At 40.6% G+C, this 20,000-nt stretch overlaps 1 protein-coding gene across 1 annotated transcript in view; it reads right to left on the reverse strand.

Annotated features, from left to right (window-relative positions):
• LOC115217671 overlaps positions 1-20,000 on the reverse strand; it is a 337,402-nt gene that overhangs the window by 29,644 nt on the left and 287,758 nt on the right. The window contains exons 58-60 of the mRNA XM_036507562.1: positions 10,046-10,237; positions 7,367-7,525; positions 180-350 (exon numbers count right to left, since the gene is read on the reverse strand). Coding sequence (XP_036363455.1) covers positions 180-350; positions 7,367-7,525; positions 10,046-10,237 — 522 coding nt within the window. The remainder of the gene's footprint in view (positions 1-179; positions 351-7,366; positions 7,526-10,045; positions 10,238-20,000) is intronic.

Consider the following 20,000-nt stretch of genomic DNA (forward strand, 5'->3'; position numbering starts at 1 on the left):
ATTGTGCCCTTAGATACTCTAGATATATTTTATGATGTTTCTTCAGCAGTTCAGTATATGGTATGTTTATACTCATATCTATGTACAAATATATATGTAATTACATATGCATGTAAAATGAGGCTTTGTGGTGGGTCAGGCGAATCAAATATTCAAAATGCTATCGTAGAGTTACCAACCGTTGCACGATTTTTTGGTACAGATTACTTTTCCTAGAAGCGAACAGCCACATAAATTACAGCCATCTCCTGCGTGAAAGATTCTTCCAAATCTATAAAAGGCACCGTCATGTTTGCAGTAAACAACAGATGTGACAACAGGAAGTGGAACTGTAGTTGTCGGTTGTTTTTCTGAATTGTATAAAAAAAAATTGAAATTAAAAAATTAGTGTATTCCTGTTTATTCCTTTTTGAGTCATTGGCAATCAATAAAACAAAAACAAAACAAAACAAAGACAAAACAAACAAAAAGCAAAGCAAAAGGAAAACATACACACACACCAATACCAAACTCCTCTCCATTTATTTTATCCTAGGAGAGTTTTTACTGTTTTGATCCCTGCTTAAAATTTATTGTAGAATTGGTAAAAGAAACATACCACAAACAACTGGGTCTTCGGTGTGCTTCGGCAGAATTGTTCTTAACGAATGTACAGTGTAATGGGGGTAGGTGTCAGTATGATAACATTCCTGTCTTCGTATAAAAATCGAAACCAAGTCGTAGACTTAGCCTTCATTCTTTTATCCCTCTGGACAAGCAATAAAGTAAGTTCCATGCGAGTACTGATGTTGTTTTAATCGACTACTTCCAGAACCAAAATGTGCGGCCATTATCTACATCATAAACGGTTTTCGGCGTCATCATTAGATAATTTTGTCTTCTGGGGTCGATAAAATAAAATACTATTCGTGTATCAGGGTCGATAAAATCGACTTTTCCCTGTTCCTTCCCACCCCGACAAGAAATTGATATTATAAGGGTAATGGATATTAAGAAGGTAGTTAAGGTGGAGTCAGATAAAGGTTTTTGCAGAATTTAGCTTCGTTTCCAAGTTATAAACCGTTATCATTAGGTTTATTAGGCTAATGAATGGCGGATTAGGCAGGGTCTCAATTTGATGATGTATGGTGTTCAGCTAGATGCCTTTACGTTGAAGCTTCAATACCCACTATGGTAATTTTTTACCTTCTATTTTTCCGGGACCGATAATGTAAAAAAATCGTCAACAGGACTGATATAATCGACTTTATCCTTCCCTGGTTTGTTGTCTCATGCCTAAGCTCAAAATATTCAAATCATTGATTAGATATGACGACGATAAAAAGATATGATGTCCAGTATATAACTGGTATGTTTTCCCCGAGGGTGGGGATATCAGGTTAAACCGAATTTGTATTAAAAACCAAAAAAATCATTCACTTTTCAAATTCTACCACTGCATACAGTTGGGAATATTACTACCATGCAACACCTACTGGGGCTATGTGAATTGAAATCACTTAAAACTTAAGCTCCTGACAAATTGTAACATTGGTTGCGGGATATGCATCGATTACTTCCGGATTGATAGTTCGGTCATCAAATATGATTTTAAGAATAAAATTGGGAGATTGTGCAAATGGCATAAATTGTATGTATGACTGGAAGCAGCTCTAACACAGACTCAATTTATCAGGAATATCTGATACTTAAAAAAACCCGTAAAACAAACAAGACGAAACAATAATCAAAAGAGAGTACACACAAGTGATTTCTTTTACTTTTAAAGGGGTCTTAACACTGAAATATAATGCAATGCTTATAAATTTATATAGCACTCTTCGATAGTGGAATACTGAACCGTTCCAAGATACCTAAGTATAGTTTCGAATTGTATCTGATAGTGACAATGCAGCGCCGATATTGAGAGGTTCACAAACTGTTTGACTGGTTGGCTGTCAACTCTGTAACTAAGGTTCTCGCCAACAAGGTAGTCATTACGTTACTGAATAAACATTAGACTAATGGTGGAATTCCACTAATTTGTGTCCTTAAGTAAATTTTTTCTCCTGTATAAGTTTGTAATATTTTTCACTCTCAAAGCAGTCAATTAATTAGAACGTCACGAATGAATGTTTGCTCTGATAAATCGTGTTTCACACAAGCGACACTTTGGATACTAACGCTATTGAGACACCCATTTGCTCTTAGTCGTTTAAAAAAATGTTTTCTATTCTATAAAAAGAAATAGTTTCTTTTTATAGGGAATAAAATAAACAGGTGCTTTTTTACCCCCTCTGACACACAATCACACACACACACACATTATCTTTCTCTACCTCTTACTTTCTGTCTCTTTCTCTCCCTCATTCTTCTTTATTCTCTTTCCATCTCTCTCTTAAGCCTATGTTTGTTGAGGTAGATAAAAACACTATTCACTTAAATAAGAACCAACTGGATAGGTTTCCATTTCAGCTGTCGTGAGTCTTGCATCAATTAAAGCTAAAGAGCGACGCCATGACATGTTGCATAATAAATGGTAAGCCAAATGAAACTTTTGTCTATGGTTTTCGTCATTTGGATATTTCTTAAACATTAGACTGTAAATCTTTAACTAAGGTTCCACAATTAATACATAAATAAATATAACTATTCTGTCACGATGTAAAGGGATAAAACTATTCTGTCACAATGTAAAAGGTGGGTTAGATAAGATATGAACAACCTGCACATCGGCTGTGAGATCATATCAGCTGCTAGCATTTCATTGTGTTGCTGAGCAAAGGACTCCATTCTTCTACATTACTTCATTACACCCAGCTGTCAAGAATAGAGTGTATGTCTCCCTGGAAACTCGTCTACTGAAACATCCTTTTACAGTGGGAAATTTCACTACTCCATGTCATCTAGTTACAGTCCAAAATTAAGTATTTTATAAGTATTTTAGAAGGATGCAATGTAGCACTACTGTTGAGAAGGGACCTGGGGACTCTCTGATAGGTCGGTTGACTAAGAGATAATGAATCTCCCATCCACGTAAAGCGATGAAAAGGGAACCAATTATCTATCCTTATAAACGTCCTGAATTGCAGGAAGTATGTGCAAGTACATCTGGTCTTATATCAGTAAAAAATTTGAAATATTGGTTTTCTTTTCATTCGTAATTAAGAATAACGAAAGTATAAAATGAGTATTAAAATGAACAAAGAAGGACAAAGAACATGATGAGAAAAATAAATAAGTATCGTTGGGAATGAAAAGAGCTGGGTAAAGAAGGGAAAACTGAATGAACCAAAGATATGTACGAATGATGGAGGAAAAGAATGAACAACTGAAAAAGGAGAGAATAAAGATGGAAATAGGTGCAAAAGTGGCTGTGTGGTAAGAAGCTTGCTTCCCAACTACATGGTTTCGGGTTTAGTCCCCCTGCATACCACCTTGGGTATGTGCCTTCTGCTATTGTATTGTCTCGGGCCGACAAAAACTTTGTGAATGGATATATATAGTGATACCTTGCAGTATGAATTTAATTAGTTCCATGACCAACCTCGTTTTACGATTTATGCGTTTTACAAACCAATTCCCCATTGAAACTAATTAAAATACAATTAATCCGTTCAAGCGCCCCACCAACCACCGCCATGGGTTTTAAAACAGAAAAAGTGCAGTTACAAGGAAAATGACAATTATAAAAAACATATTAATAGAGAATGCAAAAGAAATATGCAAATTGGTTTTATTAATTTAATTGCTTTAAAGATGGGACGATTTGTGTGCGAGGAAGATGGAGCGGGGAAGAGGAGGATTATTGATTGGAAGAAGAATCTCCTTCCATTAAGACTTCAGGAAGAACAATTTCTAGCGTTTTCTCTCTCGCTTCTCTTAATCTAGACGTTTTGGACACACTTTCTTCACTTTCAACCTTGCAGGTTGTTTCATTAGAAACATCAAAACAAGTTTTCTTTTTCCTGCCTTTCAAAATGCTACGAAAATGCGCCAGAGCAGTGTCATTAAATAAAGCAGCTGCACGACCTGTAGTCCTTTTTCAGTCCAAAGGGAAAGAAGGAAGAAAGAAGGAAAAATCGCCTACAGTTCACGTGAGATTTCATTTCTGAAGTGACCGGAAGTAGAAGGAGGAAGAGAATGTGCTTTCTGGGACAGGAGAGTGTGAAGATGGTCGGTATGTGTGTGTGTACGGTAGCGTGTATGTGAGTGCGTGGTAGCGTGTGTGTGTGTGTGGTAACTGTGTGTGTGTGTGGTATTAACTGTGTGTTTGTGTTCGTGTGAATAGTCTGTGAATGTGTGTGTGTGTGTGTGCATGTGGTAGGATCTGTGTGCATGTGTGTTAGTGTCGCTATGAGAGGTCAGCAGCTATAGTGGCATGTATATGAATGGGTGGATGTGGCCGTGTGTGTGTGTGTGTGTGTGTGTGTGTGTGTGTGTGTGTGTGTGTGTGTGTGTTTGCATGTGTGCATTTGCATGTGTGCTTAGAAGGGAGGACCAATAGTGAGTCAGAATTCCCAACAAGTTATGAATAGCCAAATTGTGAAGTCAGTTATGTAATAATATGAAATTAGTTACCCGATAGTAAGAATTCAAATAAAGTAGCCCCAAAAGGGCTTTAATGCGTTTCCAGCGTATATAGAACATAGGAGGAAATACTAATAAGGTATGTATACTAAAATCGTGAAGCATGTTACGTAATAACAGGCTAATCAGATATGAGATAATAACAATTCAAAGCAAATAACTCTTTTGTGCGTTGTTGGTATAATCGTGAATAAGTTATGAACCGAAATAAGTGGATCTATTGTTTAGGAAAATACTATTTACTTCTTTTAGGGTTGTACTGGATAAATTGCGAGAATAACTCTAATAGTTCAAATACTATGAAATAAGCGTACTCAATTTCATTTTTACCAAATAATTTAGGAAAATGAATGGGTTATTTCCCTTGGTTATATATAAGGATCCCTTCCAGGGGCCCTATTATCGATTTTTTTCAACAATCTAAGTATGCCACAAGGTTTCCAGACATTGAGTTCTACTCACGTGTCAAGTTTCATCAAAATCGATAAAACGATGTAGGAGGAGTTAGCTAACAACTCCACAAACACATCCACAGACAGAATTTCTCACATTTGTAGTATATATATATATATATATATATATATATATATAAATTAATAAAGATCAGGGGAACGGAGATAGGCACATCCATATTTTATCATATAGTTATTTATAGTTAATTACATTGTTCTTTGCTTTTTTCCAAAAAAGGCCAGTTTCATCACAGTTGAATACCTGAGAACGATGTAAATAACTGTATAATAAAATAACGATGTGCAGATCTCCGTTCCTCTGGGAACGATGCCGTCCCTAAAGGGATATTCGGATTTACCAGGCGAAGATAATAACCGAGTCTAGTAAATTATCACTAACTCGATTATCAACAACATTCGCTGTGGCTATCCGGCATTGAGAACAGTTCTAAGAGTTAACACGGTAACCGCCAGGATTATATATCCCTCGAAACCATTTTGAAATATTACTTTGGGAATAACCCTCACACACACACACACACACACACAACACACACACACACACACACACACACACACACACACACACACGCACACACACACATACACACACATATATGTATGTGTGTGTGTGTGTTGCTTTGTGTCTGTGTTCGTCCCCCACCGCTTGACAACCGGCGTTTGTGTGTTTACGTCCAACTAACTTCGCGGTTCGGCAACACAGTTCTATAGAATAAGTACCAGGTTTTAAAAAAAGTACTGGAGTTGTAGAATTTCAACTAGAAATTCTTCAAGGCAGTGCCCCAGCATGACCACAGTCTGAAACAAGTAAAAGGAAAAAGGAAAGTATAGTTTATTCATTATCCACATTTAGTGAATAGTTGCATCACAGATGGCTGTAAGTTCTGCGTTCAAATTCCGCCATGGTCAACTTTACCGTTCACCTTCTCGGGGTCGATAAAATAAGTACAAGTTGAACACAGGGGTCAGCTTCTCTCCCGAAATTGCTGGTCTTGTACCAAAATTTAAAACCAATATTTCAGTCAAATGCAGATCATTCAACTAAATGTTTCTAATTTAATCACAAGACCAACAATTTTTTTAAGAGGCGGGAATAGTCGATTACATCGAGCCCAATACTTGACCGGTATCACCTTATTATATCACCTTCGAATGTATGACATGTTAAGTTGACTTGGGTGGGATTTAAACTCAGAGCCTAAAGGGATGGAAGAAAAACAGCAAGGCATTTTTCTCACATAAGTTAAACGGACGTTTCATAGTAACACTGACTGCATCGACATTCACGATAAGACATTTGTCCAAAGGTGTCTAGTGTTTGTCTCATCTCTCGCTATAGAAACAACTACTCAGCTCAAGACGACAACAGAGAAACGTGGATGATATTTTCCAGTGAAGTATTATTTCTTTTTAAATGAAAGTCGAGTTGGTCACAACTCGGACCTTACGAGAGCGCTCAAAGAAAAGGCATGACAATGGCGAATACATACGTTGAACTGCAGTTTCATACTTGTTAGGTGTGAATGTGACTCAGCAGACAGTCCTCCTCCTCCTCCTCCTCCCCCCTCCTCCTCCTCCTCCTCCTCCTTCCTCCTCTCCATCTTCCTCACCCCCTCCTCCTCTTCACCCTCACACCCCTCCTCCAACATCCCCCGCCTCCTCCCCTCACCTTCCCCTCCTCCTCCCACTCCCCTCTTCCTCCCCCGCCGCCATCATCATCCCTGTTTAACATTGCTACTAATACTGGTGCTCTGTCGGTTACGACGACAAGGGATCCAGTTGATCCGATCAACGAAACAGCCTGCTCGTGAAATTTACGTGCAAGTGGCTGAGCACTCCACAGACACGTGTACCTTTAACATAGTTCCCGGGGAGTTTCTGCGTGACACAGGGTGTGACAAGGCTGGCCCTTTGAAATACAAGTACTACTCACTTTTGCCAGCTGAGTGGACTGGAGCAATGTGAAATAAAGTGTCTTGCTCAAGGACACAACGCGCCACCGGGAATTGAACTCACGACCGTACGATCATGAGCCGAATGCCCCTAATCACTAAGCCACGCGACTACTACTACTACTACTACTACTACTACTACTACTACTACTACTACTACAGTTTGGTTTCCATCTACTCAAAATATTGCAAAAAGTCATATAGCATTTCCAAATTTTCCACATAAATCCACTCTCTGCCCTGGCATCATCATCATCATCATTATTATCATCGTCATCATCAGCTTAACAACATCAATAATACCAGTAGTAAAAGAAATAGTGGAATATATTACACGGTAATAAAATAACAAAATAACAGCAGGCTTATTACCTATCTTGGGAATACAAAAACTGTCACTGCACATTATGCGCAACTCTGTCGAGCATTTGCATGTACTACAGCCATCCTTTGAGACAAACACTGTACCAATTTTATAGGAGATGCCTTGAAATCTACATTCGAGTTTTGCAGTTGGTGGAATTTGGATAACTGAAAAGAAAAAGAAGGAAGGTAAACATTTATTTTTCCAATATTTTGTATTAACCCTCAATGGGATATAGAAGACAGACTTCGTATTTCATTCACAACAAGAGGAAAGGTATTACTCATGACCATTCTTGGGGCTTCCGAGACTCGTGAGAAGTTACCCTCAGACCGGAGGCGCGATCCCTAATGCTTGCAATGGAATAAACTCAAAGGTGGTGATATTTAGCTGGGTAGAGGATTAAATTATGCTATTGCTCCAAACAAAGTTTATCTGATGGACCTCCACATAATTTCCATCTACTGAATTTTCCTTGTAAGGTTTTGGTTGGATCGAGGCTACGGTCTAAAAACACGTGCTTGATGTGCCATAGGATCGCAACCAAAATTGCATCTATGAAATTTGCCATCAAGGAGCTAGTTGTGAACAACTTACCACTGTTGGTAAAAGGATAAATATACATCCTAAATAATTTGTGGTTGTTTTACCACCGGATCAGGGTTCTGGCTATTTGATTCCAGTTTCAAATGGACCAAACTGAACACTTCTCATTGGACAGAATGCAAGTCTTTCGTACACAACACTACCTGACACCTATTTCTAACGAGCATAAGTACGCGCACGGTCCAAATACACAACGATCATGTCTCACGATCCGATAGTTCGATCATCTAGCTACCCGACTAATTTTCCTTTCCCCGTATGTGATGGTAGATAGTGTGTGTTGTTTATCCTAAATCAAGTAGGCGCAGGTATGGCTGTGTGGCAAAAAACTTGCTTCCCAACCACATGGTTCTGGTTTCAGTCCCACTGCGTGGCACTTTGGACAAGTGTCTTTTACTATAGCCTCGAGTAGACCGAAGCCTTGTTAGTGGATTTGGTAGACGGAACTGAAAGAAGGCCGTCAGGCGGCGAGCTGGCACAAACGTTAGCAGGCCGGGCGAAATGCGTAGCCGTATTTCGTCTGTCGTTACGTTGTGAATTCAAATTCCGCCGAGGTCGACTTTGCTTTTCATCCTTTCGGGGTCGATAAGTAAGTACCAGTTACACACTGGGGTCGATGTAATCGACTTAATCCCTTTGTGTGTCCTTGTTTGTCCCCTCTATGTTTAGCCCCGTGTGGGCAATAAAGAAATATATATATGTGTGTGTGTGTGTGTGTGTGTGTGTGAGTGCGTGTGTGCTTCTTTGTGTTTGTGCTTGTCCCCCACCGCTTGGAACCAATGTTAGTGTGTTTATGTCCCAGTAACTTGGCGGTTCGGTAAAAGAGATCGATAGAATAAGTACCAGGCTTTAAAAAAGTAATGGGGTTGATTCATTCGACTAAAAAATTCTTCAAGGCGGTGCTCCAGCATGGCTACAGTCTAATGAGTGAAACATGTAAAAGGAAAAAAAAAAACAAGAAAGAAAAAGGAAAGTATATTTAAAAATCATTATTCGCATTTAGTGGACAGTTTCATCACATAAGGCTGTCTTCATGTAGTCGTGTCTTAAGAGGAAGTAAACATATAACATTCCATCTTGTCCAAGCTATTGACCACAGCTACAAATAGTGGATACAACGATTACGAGAAATGAAATAAAAGAAGATAAAATCGTAATATTTATTTCAGTGAGGGAGATGAAGCAACACTGTATTGTTTTGTTACTATATGTTCTGAATTACTAATCCCCACTAAGTCTGATTTTCAATAGTTTTAGGATCAATAAATTAAACTCCAGAGATATCCAAGGTTCAGTTAAATCTATTGTACATTTTCCCGTGAAAGCTGAGGTTGTGCTTAGTCAAAATAATTGAATAATCATTTCAATAATACTGTGAACATTCTAAAGATGGGTTGCAAAAAAAAAAAAAAAAAGGTCTAGTGTGAAGTTTTTCAGACATGCATGGCTGCGTTAAGAATTTCGCTTTCCAACCATATAGTTTGGGGTTCAGTTCCACTGAAAGGCACCTAAATGTCTTCTACAATAGCCCAGGCTAACCAAAACCTTGTGGTAGACGGAAACTGAAAAAGACCGGTTGTGTGTGTGTGTGTGTGTGTGTGTGTGTGTGTGTATGTATGTATGTATGTATGTATGTGTGTGTGTCTGTGTGTGTGCCTGTCTGTCTGCTTGCCTTGACATCACAAAATGGTTATAAAGGGACATCATCATACAAATGGCGTCGTTCGTTTTCAATCTTCTGTGAATAAACATCTGGCATTGAAGGAAGTATCTATCACCTTACTTGAAAGCAGATAAGAGTTCACGATTGGAAGCGTATCTGCTTGTAGAAAATATTTCTCAACGAACTCTGTGCGACCCACGTGAAGATGGAAAAAGGGACGTCAAAATGACTACAGTGATGATGATGAAGATGGTGACCTCTAGAGACTAATCCATAATGATAGAATAAAAATATAATTGTAAAAAATGTAAGAGGCATCCAGCACTATTGAGATAAATACAATAAGAAAGCGTTTAAATATGTTAAGCTAGAAGATAATGTTAACACAGTAAAATGCATTATAGATATATCACCCTACCTGGAAGACATTTAGTGTTTTTAGTACAAACTACTTGCTTCGTTTTCTTACATTCGCAAGTATCACAGTCATCAACTGAATTGAAAACTTCACCAACTTCAAAGAAAAAGCCATTGTACAGGCACGTATATGACTTAGTTAGAGGGTTTGGATTTAATTTAATATGCATTGTTTCTTTTCTCTCTGTGAAAACTGCAATATATACATATATATATATATTCATTACATTGTCTAGTAACATATAATCTATATAGAACTATAACTTTGGTTTATTTATTTTTTACAGTTATGTTATCACCAATATCCAAATTTACGTGGGAAGGAGGGATATGAGTCACAGTGGGGTTAGATGAGCGAAATGAATGGAGAGATCAGCAAAAGAGGGAGGATAACAAACGGGTAGATAAGAGTGGTGAAGGCCAAAGGTGTAAAGAGTAGTAGTAAATACGGATTTAGCAGGATATAAGTATACACATGCATATATACGCACACATAAATGTACACGCAAAAGTGAATACGCTCACATTTACAAACACACATACGTATATACATATACATATATCTCCTCCCCCTCTTCTTCCCCTCCCCTTCTCTCCCCCTCTTCTCCTCACTACACCACATGACTTTACACATCACATCACATATGATGTGCCATACTAATACACACACCAACTAATACATACTAATACGTACTAATACATACTAGTACATACTAATACTTACACCAACCCTATACATACACACGTCCAGACCCCGCATACGCACTTATACTCTCACACACACACACACACCTATACATACCAATACGTACTAATACATACTAATACATACTAATACATACACCAACCCCATACATACGCACGTCCAGACCAATCCCGCACTAATACTCTCTCATACACACACACACACACACACACACACCCTTATACATACTAATACATACACCAACCCTATACATACACACATCCAGACCCCTCCCACGCACTTTTAGCTGGTCCCTCAACCTTTTATCAACCCTATTATCTCCCCTTATTTCGCTCTCGCGTCTCATGTTTGATCTTTGACCTCTGGCCGAAATCAGATCGCCATGTTGATTCGTTAGCTACTGCACGCATTTTTTTCTCTCCTTCTTTCTGTGTTTTTCTCTCTCTGTGTATCTTTCTGTTGAAGAGCGTAGGCTCGAAACGTTAAAGACTTGTTTATTATATTTCCTGAGCGCCATACTAATACAATTGTTCGTTTGTTTTCCACCTGCCTTCGTCTTTTGTTTATTTTCATAAAGCTTCCCGTTATATATTATGCGCTCACGTGGTCTCACTTTCATCCTATATTCTACCAATACCACTATCAACACTTACCTCTACCTTGGATTTTCTTTACCTCTTGGATACTTACCATCGGCTGCACCTCTCTTTCGCGGATCAAAGTGACTTTGCATTGATGTGAAATCCTTAAAAAATATACCACGACGTCTACACATTTCTCACCTTGAACTTTCAACCTTGAACTTGTTCGCATAAACTGTCCCGTTTGTTGTATTTTTATTTTCTCTTATATTACCACTTTTTTACATTCATTTCATGCTTTCCACATTTCCTGAATTTTTGTTCTCCTTTCCGTCTTTCTTCCCTCTCTGGATGTCCATACTCCGTTTCCTCTGCCTGCACCCCCTTTTTTTTGCCTCCCCCTCTCTCTGCTTCCCTTCTTCTTCCCTTTTCCGTTTGCCCCGTCTTTTCTGCCCCTATCGCTTACTTATCTAGTTTTTTCATACGATTATTATTTTTTTGTTTTTTGAACGTTTGTTTTTTCCCTTTTCGCTATCCTTTTTTTCTATTTTTTTCATACGATAATTTTTGTTTTTGTTTTTTTTTGTTTTTTCGAACGTTTTTTTTCCGCTATCCCATCATGCCGGATCCTAGGTCCTACCTCCTCACCCTCCATCACCGTTTGAAGGATCATCTACGTTCGCTTCCTGTATATTGCCTTCAGCCGTCCGTTAATCTCTCTCTACTTCTTTTAAAAAAAAACCCGCTTCTCTAGCCATGTCTCTTTCCTAAGCCGCTGCCTACATCACCGACTCATCCCTAAAGGTTTCCGCCTCCACTTCCACCCTGCTCTCCACTCGGATTTTCCATCTTACCCATACTCCGCACCACATCTTACCGCCTTATGCGGGCCACCATTCGCTCCAATCTCTCCAAACTACATGCCATCAACCGCCTTCTTCCTCCTGCTTTCTCCACCTTCTTCTCCTCTCTGCCGCCTCTCTATGCCTCCAAACACGCTACGCTTCATTATCCATTTGAATCAACTCTTCCATCAATTTCTTTCTGATACCAAACTTCGTAAACTCCAATCACTCTTCCATTCCACCCTACCCGACGCCACTACCCCAACTCCTCCACCACCCTTCTCCTCCCGATAGGCTCCATCCACCCACACCTAACCCCACTGCCCCTCCCTACAACCCCTTCTCCCCTCCCGTTAGGCTCCATCACCTACACCTAACCCTATGCCCCGCCCAACCACCCCCCACACACCTCCCCAATCCCTCCCCCTCAGACCTCCACGAGACCTACCACCCCTCCTACTTCTATTCCACCCACCCCTTCTCCACTTCCGTCTGTTGTTACCATTCCCTCCGATCTTCCCCTCTCTGCGGCTGAACGCTCCGTCCTTGGTAGGGGTCTGCGTTTCATCCCCCTCACTCCATCCTGTAAGGAATTCCAGACGCGAGTTGATGTCCACAGCTTTGTGCGCCGTGTCCGGTTGGGTGCGCATTACCACGACTCGCCACCCACACCCAACGAAGAGGACGACTGCTTCACTGGCCTGGGCCGCCGACCATCCCCGTGGACGCCTGCCCCTGGCCAGACTAGCAGTGGATCTTTTCGCGGGCGCTTGTCAGCGTGCATTGGAGCGGTTCAACTTCTCCAGGCGCCAACGCCGCCTCAACATCTCCCCGGCTGAGCTCTTGGCTCTTCGTTCCCTCCAACGGCGCGCTGACATTATCATCAAACCGGCTGACAAGGGTGGAGCTGTAGTGGTGTGGCGCGCGGACCTCTATAGGGCCGAGGCTTTCCGCCAACTCAATGACACCTCCTTCTATTCCCCTCTGCCCTCTAACCCCACACGTAGCTACCAACAGACGGTATCCTCTACTGTCCAAGACCTCATCTCGTTCCTCCGTCTCCCCCGCACCGCATCCAACCTAATTGTGCGAACCCCACGTACCCCCACCATTTACTTCCTCCCCAAAATCCACAAACCCAACAACCCTGGCCGCCCCATCGTCTCCGCCTGTAACTGCCCCACGGAGCTCATCTCTAAATACCTCGACCGTGTCCTTGCCCCCCTAGTGGCATCTCTTCCCTCCCACATCCACGATACCAACCATGCTCTCCGGCTTTTCAACTCTTTCTCCTTTCCTCCCGGCTCCTCCAAAATCCTTTTTACTATGGACATCCAAAGCCTCTATACTGTTATCCCTCACCACGAAGGACTGCAGGCCCTTCGACACTTTCTTGACCTCCGCTCTAACCCTGTACCTGACACCTCCACACTCATTCGTCTGGCCGAACTTGTCCTTACTCTGAACTGCTTCTCGTTCGCGGGCGAGTTCTACCATCAGGTCTCGGGAGTGGCCATGGGAACGCGAATGGGCCCCAACTATGCGAACCTGTTCGTTGGCTATGTTGAGGCCCAAATATTCTCTAATTTCACTGGTCCCACTCCTGAACTATATGGTCGTTATATTGACGACATTATCGGTGCCACCTCACTCTCCCGCGAACATCTAGATTCCTTCCTCTCTTTCGTCCAATCTTTCCATCCAGCCCTCCACTTCACTTCCACTATCTCCAACACCTCTGTCTCCTTCCTCGACATTTCGGTTAGCATTCTTCACTCCACTCTTACCACCTCCATTCACTACAAACACACAGACTCACACTCATACCTCAACTTCTCTTCCTCCCACCCAGAACACACCAAGCTTTCCATCCCCTATTCCCAATTCCTCCGTCTACGTAGGCTCTGTAGTGACGACCATGACTTTGAGACTCAGTCTCAACGTATGGCTCACCACTTCACCCTACGTGGATACCCCCTCACCACTATCCACACCGCCCTTGCCAGAGCACGGTCCGTGGACCGTGTATCTGCTCTCTCTCCCCGAACCCGCCCTGTAGTCTCCCGCCTCCCTTTTCCCCTCACTTACCACCCCACGACCCTACGTCTCCAACGCACCATTCTTCGAGCTTTCCGTCATCTCCAGTCCGACCCGTCCACTTCACACCTCTTCCCTAACCGACCCCTCCCCTCTTTCAAACGAGCCCACAACCTTCGAGACCTTTTGGTCCATAGCTCCTTCCCTGACCCTACCTCCCAACCCGGCTCGTCCCCTGCTCCCGCCCACGTTGCCGCACTTGCCCTTACCTCTCCAACACCACCCGCCTCCACTAGCACCCACCATCGACCCTATCCCATCATCCACTCCTTCACCTGCACCTCCAGCAATATTATCTATTGCATCTCTTGCTCTCTCTGCAATTCCTTGTACATCGGACAAACGGGACGCCGCTTGGCTGACCGGTTCGCGGAACACCTTCGTGACATCCACCTTGCGAACGACACACGGTCTCACGCCATTTCCGCTCCACCGGTCACTCCTTGCAACACCTATCTGTGTTCGGTTGTCCTTACACAGAGGCCATCCGGATTCCCGTTTGCGCCGTGAACAGGAATTAATCTTCTCTCTTCGCTCTTATACGCCATTTGGTCTCAACTCTCCCCTCCTCATCTAACCCCCTCCCCCCTCCTCACCATATCCTTCTCCCCCCGACCCCTACTTCTTCAGTCCTTCATCCTTTCCCCTACTCCCCTTCCCTTCTTCCCTCTTTCTCCCTCCCTCTTCCCCTTCCCTCTGCTCCCTCTCCCCTTCCTTCTCCCCCATCCTCTCCTCTTCCCCCTCTCCTCCCCCTCTTCTTCCCCTCCCCTTCTCTCCCCCTCTTCTCCCCTCCCCCTCTTCTCCTCACTACACCACATGACTTTACACATCACATCACATATGATGTGCCATACTAATACACACACCAACTAATACATACTAATACGTACTAATACATACTAGTACATACTAATACTTACACCAACCCTATACATACACACGTCCAGACCCCGCATACGCACTTATACTCTCACCACACACACACACCTATACATACCAATACGTACTAATACATACTAATACATACTAATACATACACCAACCCCATACATACGCACGTCCAGACCAATCCTACGCACTAATACTCTCTCATACACACACACACACACACACACCCTTATACATACTAATACATACACCAACCCTATACATACACACATCCAGACCCCTCCCACGCACTTTTAGCTGGTCCCTCAACCCGTTTATCAACCCTATTATCTCCCCTTATTTCGCTCTCGCGTCTCATGTTTGATCTTTGACCTCTGGCCGAAATCAGATCGCCATGTTGATTCGTTAGCTACTGCACGCATTTTTTTCTCTCCTTCTTTCTGTGTTTTTCTCTCTCTGTGTATCTTTCTGTTGAAGAGCGTAGGCTCGAAACGTTAAAGACTTGTTTTATTTATATTTCCTGAGCGCCATACTAATACAATTGTTCGTTTGTTTTCCACCTGCCTTCGTCTTTTGTTTATTTTCATAAAGCTTCCCGTTATATACATATACTTACAAATATACACATATATACACACACATATTTATTTATGAGCGTGTTGCGTATGCGTGCTTCTGAATGCTTTTTTAATGCATTGGCGTGTGTATATACCTTTACGTAGATACACGCAAATTACAAACGTCACTATATCTAGAATTTTTTCTTAATTCTTTTATTAGCCTTTTATAACACGTTTTATCTTCTCTAATTTATAAACATTCCTTTCTTGGGTTTTAAAACTCTCTAGCATGGCGCCTACACAACGAAATTAATCATCGCATTGGGAAAACATTAAACATGTTAGATGTTTCTATCCATACTGTAAATCAGATGATGTAAATAACAAAATGTATTTCTGAAGACCACACCCATTTCTATCACCGTAAAGTGATTCATGGGGACACACAATTGGCTGTTTATCAAAACTACTCTCCACTCTCTATATGATTGCCAAAATGTGTATGTTGTTTCTATTTTGCTTTTCTCAGATAATTGATAACGGCAAATGATTTTGCATAACAAGAGGTATGCACCGCAAGATGAAGTGTACGTTATTGCTATGAGACGGTGTAGAGATTCATAATACGAATTGCGAACTTTTGAAACATGTGTGCCGTGTAACTACTTTTCCCATCCCTTTCTTTCACACACGCACACACACACACACACACACACACACACACACACACACACACACACCACACACACACACACACACGTATATACGTACACACGTATATACGTACACATATGTGTAGTGTATAAATATATATTATGTGTTGTAAAATATATATACACACACACACATGTTATGTATGATATATTACGTACGTACATACTTTTGTGAGCTTCATATATAATATATTATATATATAGATATATATATATATATAATAAAATTAATTTTAGAGACAGACCCACGCTCAACTCAACAACACTGAAAGGTTTTATACCCACCACTCCATAAAAAGTAAAAATTAAATCTTATACTAACTATATCTATTCTGAATCCTGTATTTCCGTTTATAATATTACACGTGTTTCATGAAAGTACGTCGGTACTCATTAGATACGAGGTATCTAGTTTCAATACTTACTCGGGTCGACATATTTCCAATCTTCAGGTTTGGATTCCTCAACATTTTTCACTACCCCTATCTCTTATATACTTCCATGATACTGTATCATGGAAATTAGGGTTAGGGTTAGGGTTAGATGTCAGATGTCAAGGGACCATAAACAATCAACGGACAGTGCCACAACCAATTTATTTCTATATATAGGACAAGATAAATAATCAGAGATGAAGAGATGAGTAGAAAACAGAGAAAAAATTTTTGGGGTGAGGGAAGAGAGGATGGAATAAGGGTTAACAGCATAGTATTTTCAAGGTGGATGTTCTGGCGACAGAAGTCCTATTACTACCCTAGAATCACTCGAAATGAGTACGTACATGATAACACGTACTTACATGTGATTATATGAGTCACGCTTACATGTATTTATACAGACATGCATATATACATAGACACACACATACACAGACACATATATATACACGTATATAGATGTAAGCACTCCTCTTTCAGCCTCCCCTTCCAAAAAAAAGGTGTATCCACCTCCTACTTCCTCAAACTGACCATCACTTTCAATACGAATCTCGGAAAATGTAGCTATATCAATGTTATAGCGGTTCATCTCGCACGCAACAAGTGCAGTGCGTCTTTGAGGCCTACAATCACTCTTGTTATCTAACAAAGTGCACACATTTCAACACGAAATGTTTAAGTTCCATCCAGATTTTGTAAAAAAAAGTCTCTTTGTTTTTCGAGCGCAGGGTGGACATCCATCAGTAGTGCTAAACTGACTAGATATAGAAAGCCAGGCAATTTTTGGTTCACTTTTTCTAGAACCTCCTTGGCCTCCAGGTGGGCAGTGCCCTCTCCAAATGGAGCTGTTCAGACAACTATGCAGCAACCGAATCCTTTCGCTGTCTTGATCGATAAGGAGACGACTTTGTATCTAGCATGGGCCGCCTATGTGCAGGTCACTGACTACATGCTTCCAACCCATCAGGTCTGCATGCTTCGCTACCTTCCCATCGCTGAAGGACTTCCGAATAAAAATAAAATAAATATGTACTAAAAAGAAAGATACATATATACTGAAAATAAAATAAATATATATAGGGTGGTTGTGGTTGTGGTGGGGAAAGCAGCACATATCGAGCAGAAGTCAGCAATGCCTGTGTAGAGTTTTAGGTCCAATAAGGCTTGTACGACACCTTATAGACCCTCTCCACTCTTGACATTATCCAGAGAAAAGCCAGAGCGAGATGTCTGGTGCCAATATGAGTCGCAGGCTCAGGGATGTGGGAGCGCCATGATCTCTGGCACAAACCAAAGATACATACACACATACATACATACGTACATACATACGTACATACATACACACATACATACACACATACCTACATATCAAATATATATACACATGTTTATAAACACATGCATATACGCAGCCGTAGTTAGAAATGTATTGCTCGTTTTAAACTCATGTACGCATCATATTATAAAAACATGATAATTGGGAAAATATCTAAAAGAAAATACCTCGTAACATGTAAATAAAAATATATAAAAATATATAGTAATGTATAATTAGAATATGAGAATCAAGTATAAAGTCAGGAAGCAGGAGAAAAAACGTATGAGAGACGAAAATCATGCTGTGAATGAGGTCATACATTATATTATATAATGTAATCATATTGACAATACTTATATTTGTATATACTTACGCAATTATAGTTGTTTATCTGTTGATGAGTGTGTTTTGGTATGTATACATGTTTATGTTCGTGGGTATGTGTATTAGATCGTCCATACATATATAGGTGTATGTATGTATGTATGTATGTATGTATGTATGTATGTATGTATGTATGTATGTATGTATGTATATTCCTTTATTCTTTTATTCTTTAACTCGTTTCAGTCATTTTAACTGCGGCCATACCGGAGCACCGATTTAAAGGGTTTTTAGTCGAACTAATCGACCCCAGGACTTATTCTTTGTAAGTCTAGTACTTATTCTATCGGCTCCATTTTGCCAAACTGCTAAGTTACGGTGACGTAAACACACCACCATCGGTTGTCAAGTGATGTTGGGTAGGGGACAAACACAGGCACAAAGATACACACACAAATATCTATATTTGGGTGTGTATCTTTGTCAGATTGAAAAGATCCACGATGAATCCTATCTCCAACTTTGGAGTCACAACTATCAGCCTTGTTAAATAACTGGCTGATCTTCAGATGAATTAACTAAGGGAGCCTTTTATTCACGATCGTAGTGATTTTCGAATGAAACTTGAATTTAGCATGCAGAGAGTTACTACAAACAACATGGCTGGACACAACATCAACAACACAACCGAGGAACAGAACGAAATCAGCAGCTCAACAGATAAGTAAATTCTTTCTAGCTGTAGTTATAGAGGAAACCTTAATTACAAAACTCATTTCTCTTGGCGTTATTAATTTAATACTGATCTATTTAACTGCTACAAAAAAACGAAAGAAAATCCCACTGTTGGCTATATGAATCGACTGAAATCATAGTGGGACGATCTGCATCCATAATTAAAGAATTTTACTGCGAAGCATCTACGCCAACAAGCAACATTTGTAGAACATAGGAAAAAGGTTAGTAACAAGCTTTATTTTTAAAAAAAATCGAAAATTAACCGCCTTCCCAACTCTATAAACAAAAATGAAAACGTGAATGATATAAGACCACCGCGTGGTTTCGCAGCTAGCGATATTCCAACAGATTCCATAGTACCTGCCAGCCAAACAACATTATTGGCTCAATTAACTGGTCACTATCCCCCTACAACGACTATAGTAAATAGTAGGCATAACCGCAACGATTATTGTAGTAGTAGTAGTGGTAGTCAGGATTATTTTTTGGTGAAATGTGCACTTACTGAAATTTTCCGAGAAAAAATAACTTTGGCTTTGAAGTACTCTCTCGAGGAGAGAGCATCCTCTACCAAAGTAAGTAAAAAAACACCAGATACAGTATTAAAAGCTGTTAACGAAATTGGTGATGAGTATATACAGCATTGTGATGAACCCACATTCTGGCAGATTAACGCCTGTCTATATTCACTGGCTGCTACTGCAAAGCAGTACATGAGTGACATTGAAAAAGTAAACAAATCCGAA

Source organism: Octopus sinensis, linkage group LG11, assembly GCF_006345805.1.
Source record: "Octopus sinensis linkage group LG11, ASM634580v1, whole genome shotgun sequence".
Lineage (NCBI taxonomy): Eukaryota > Metazoa > Mollusca > Cephalopoda > Octopoda > Octopodidae > Octopus > Octopus sinensis.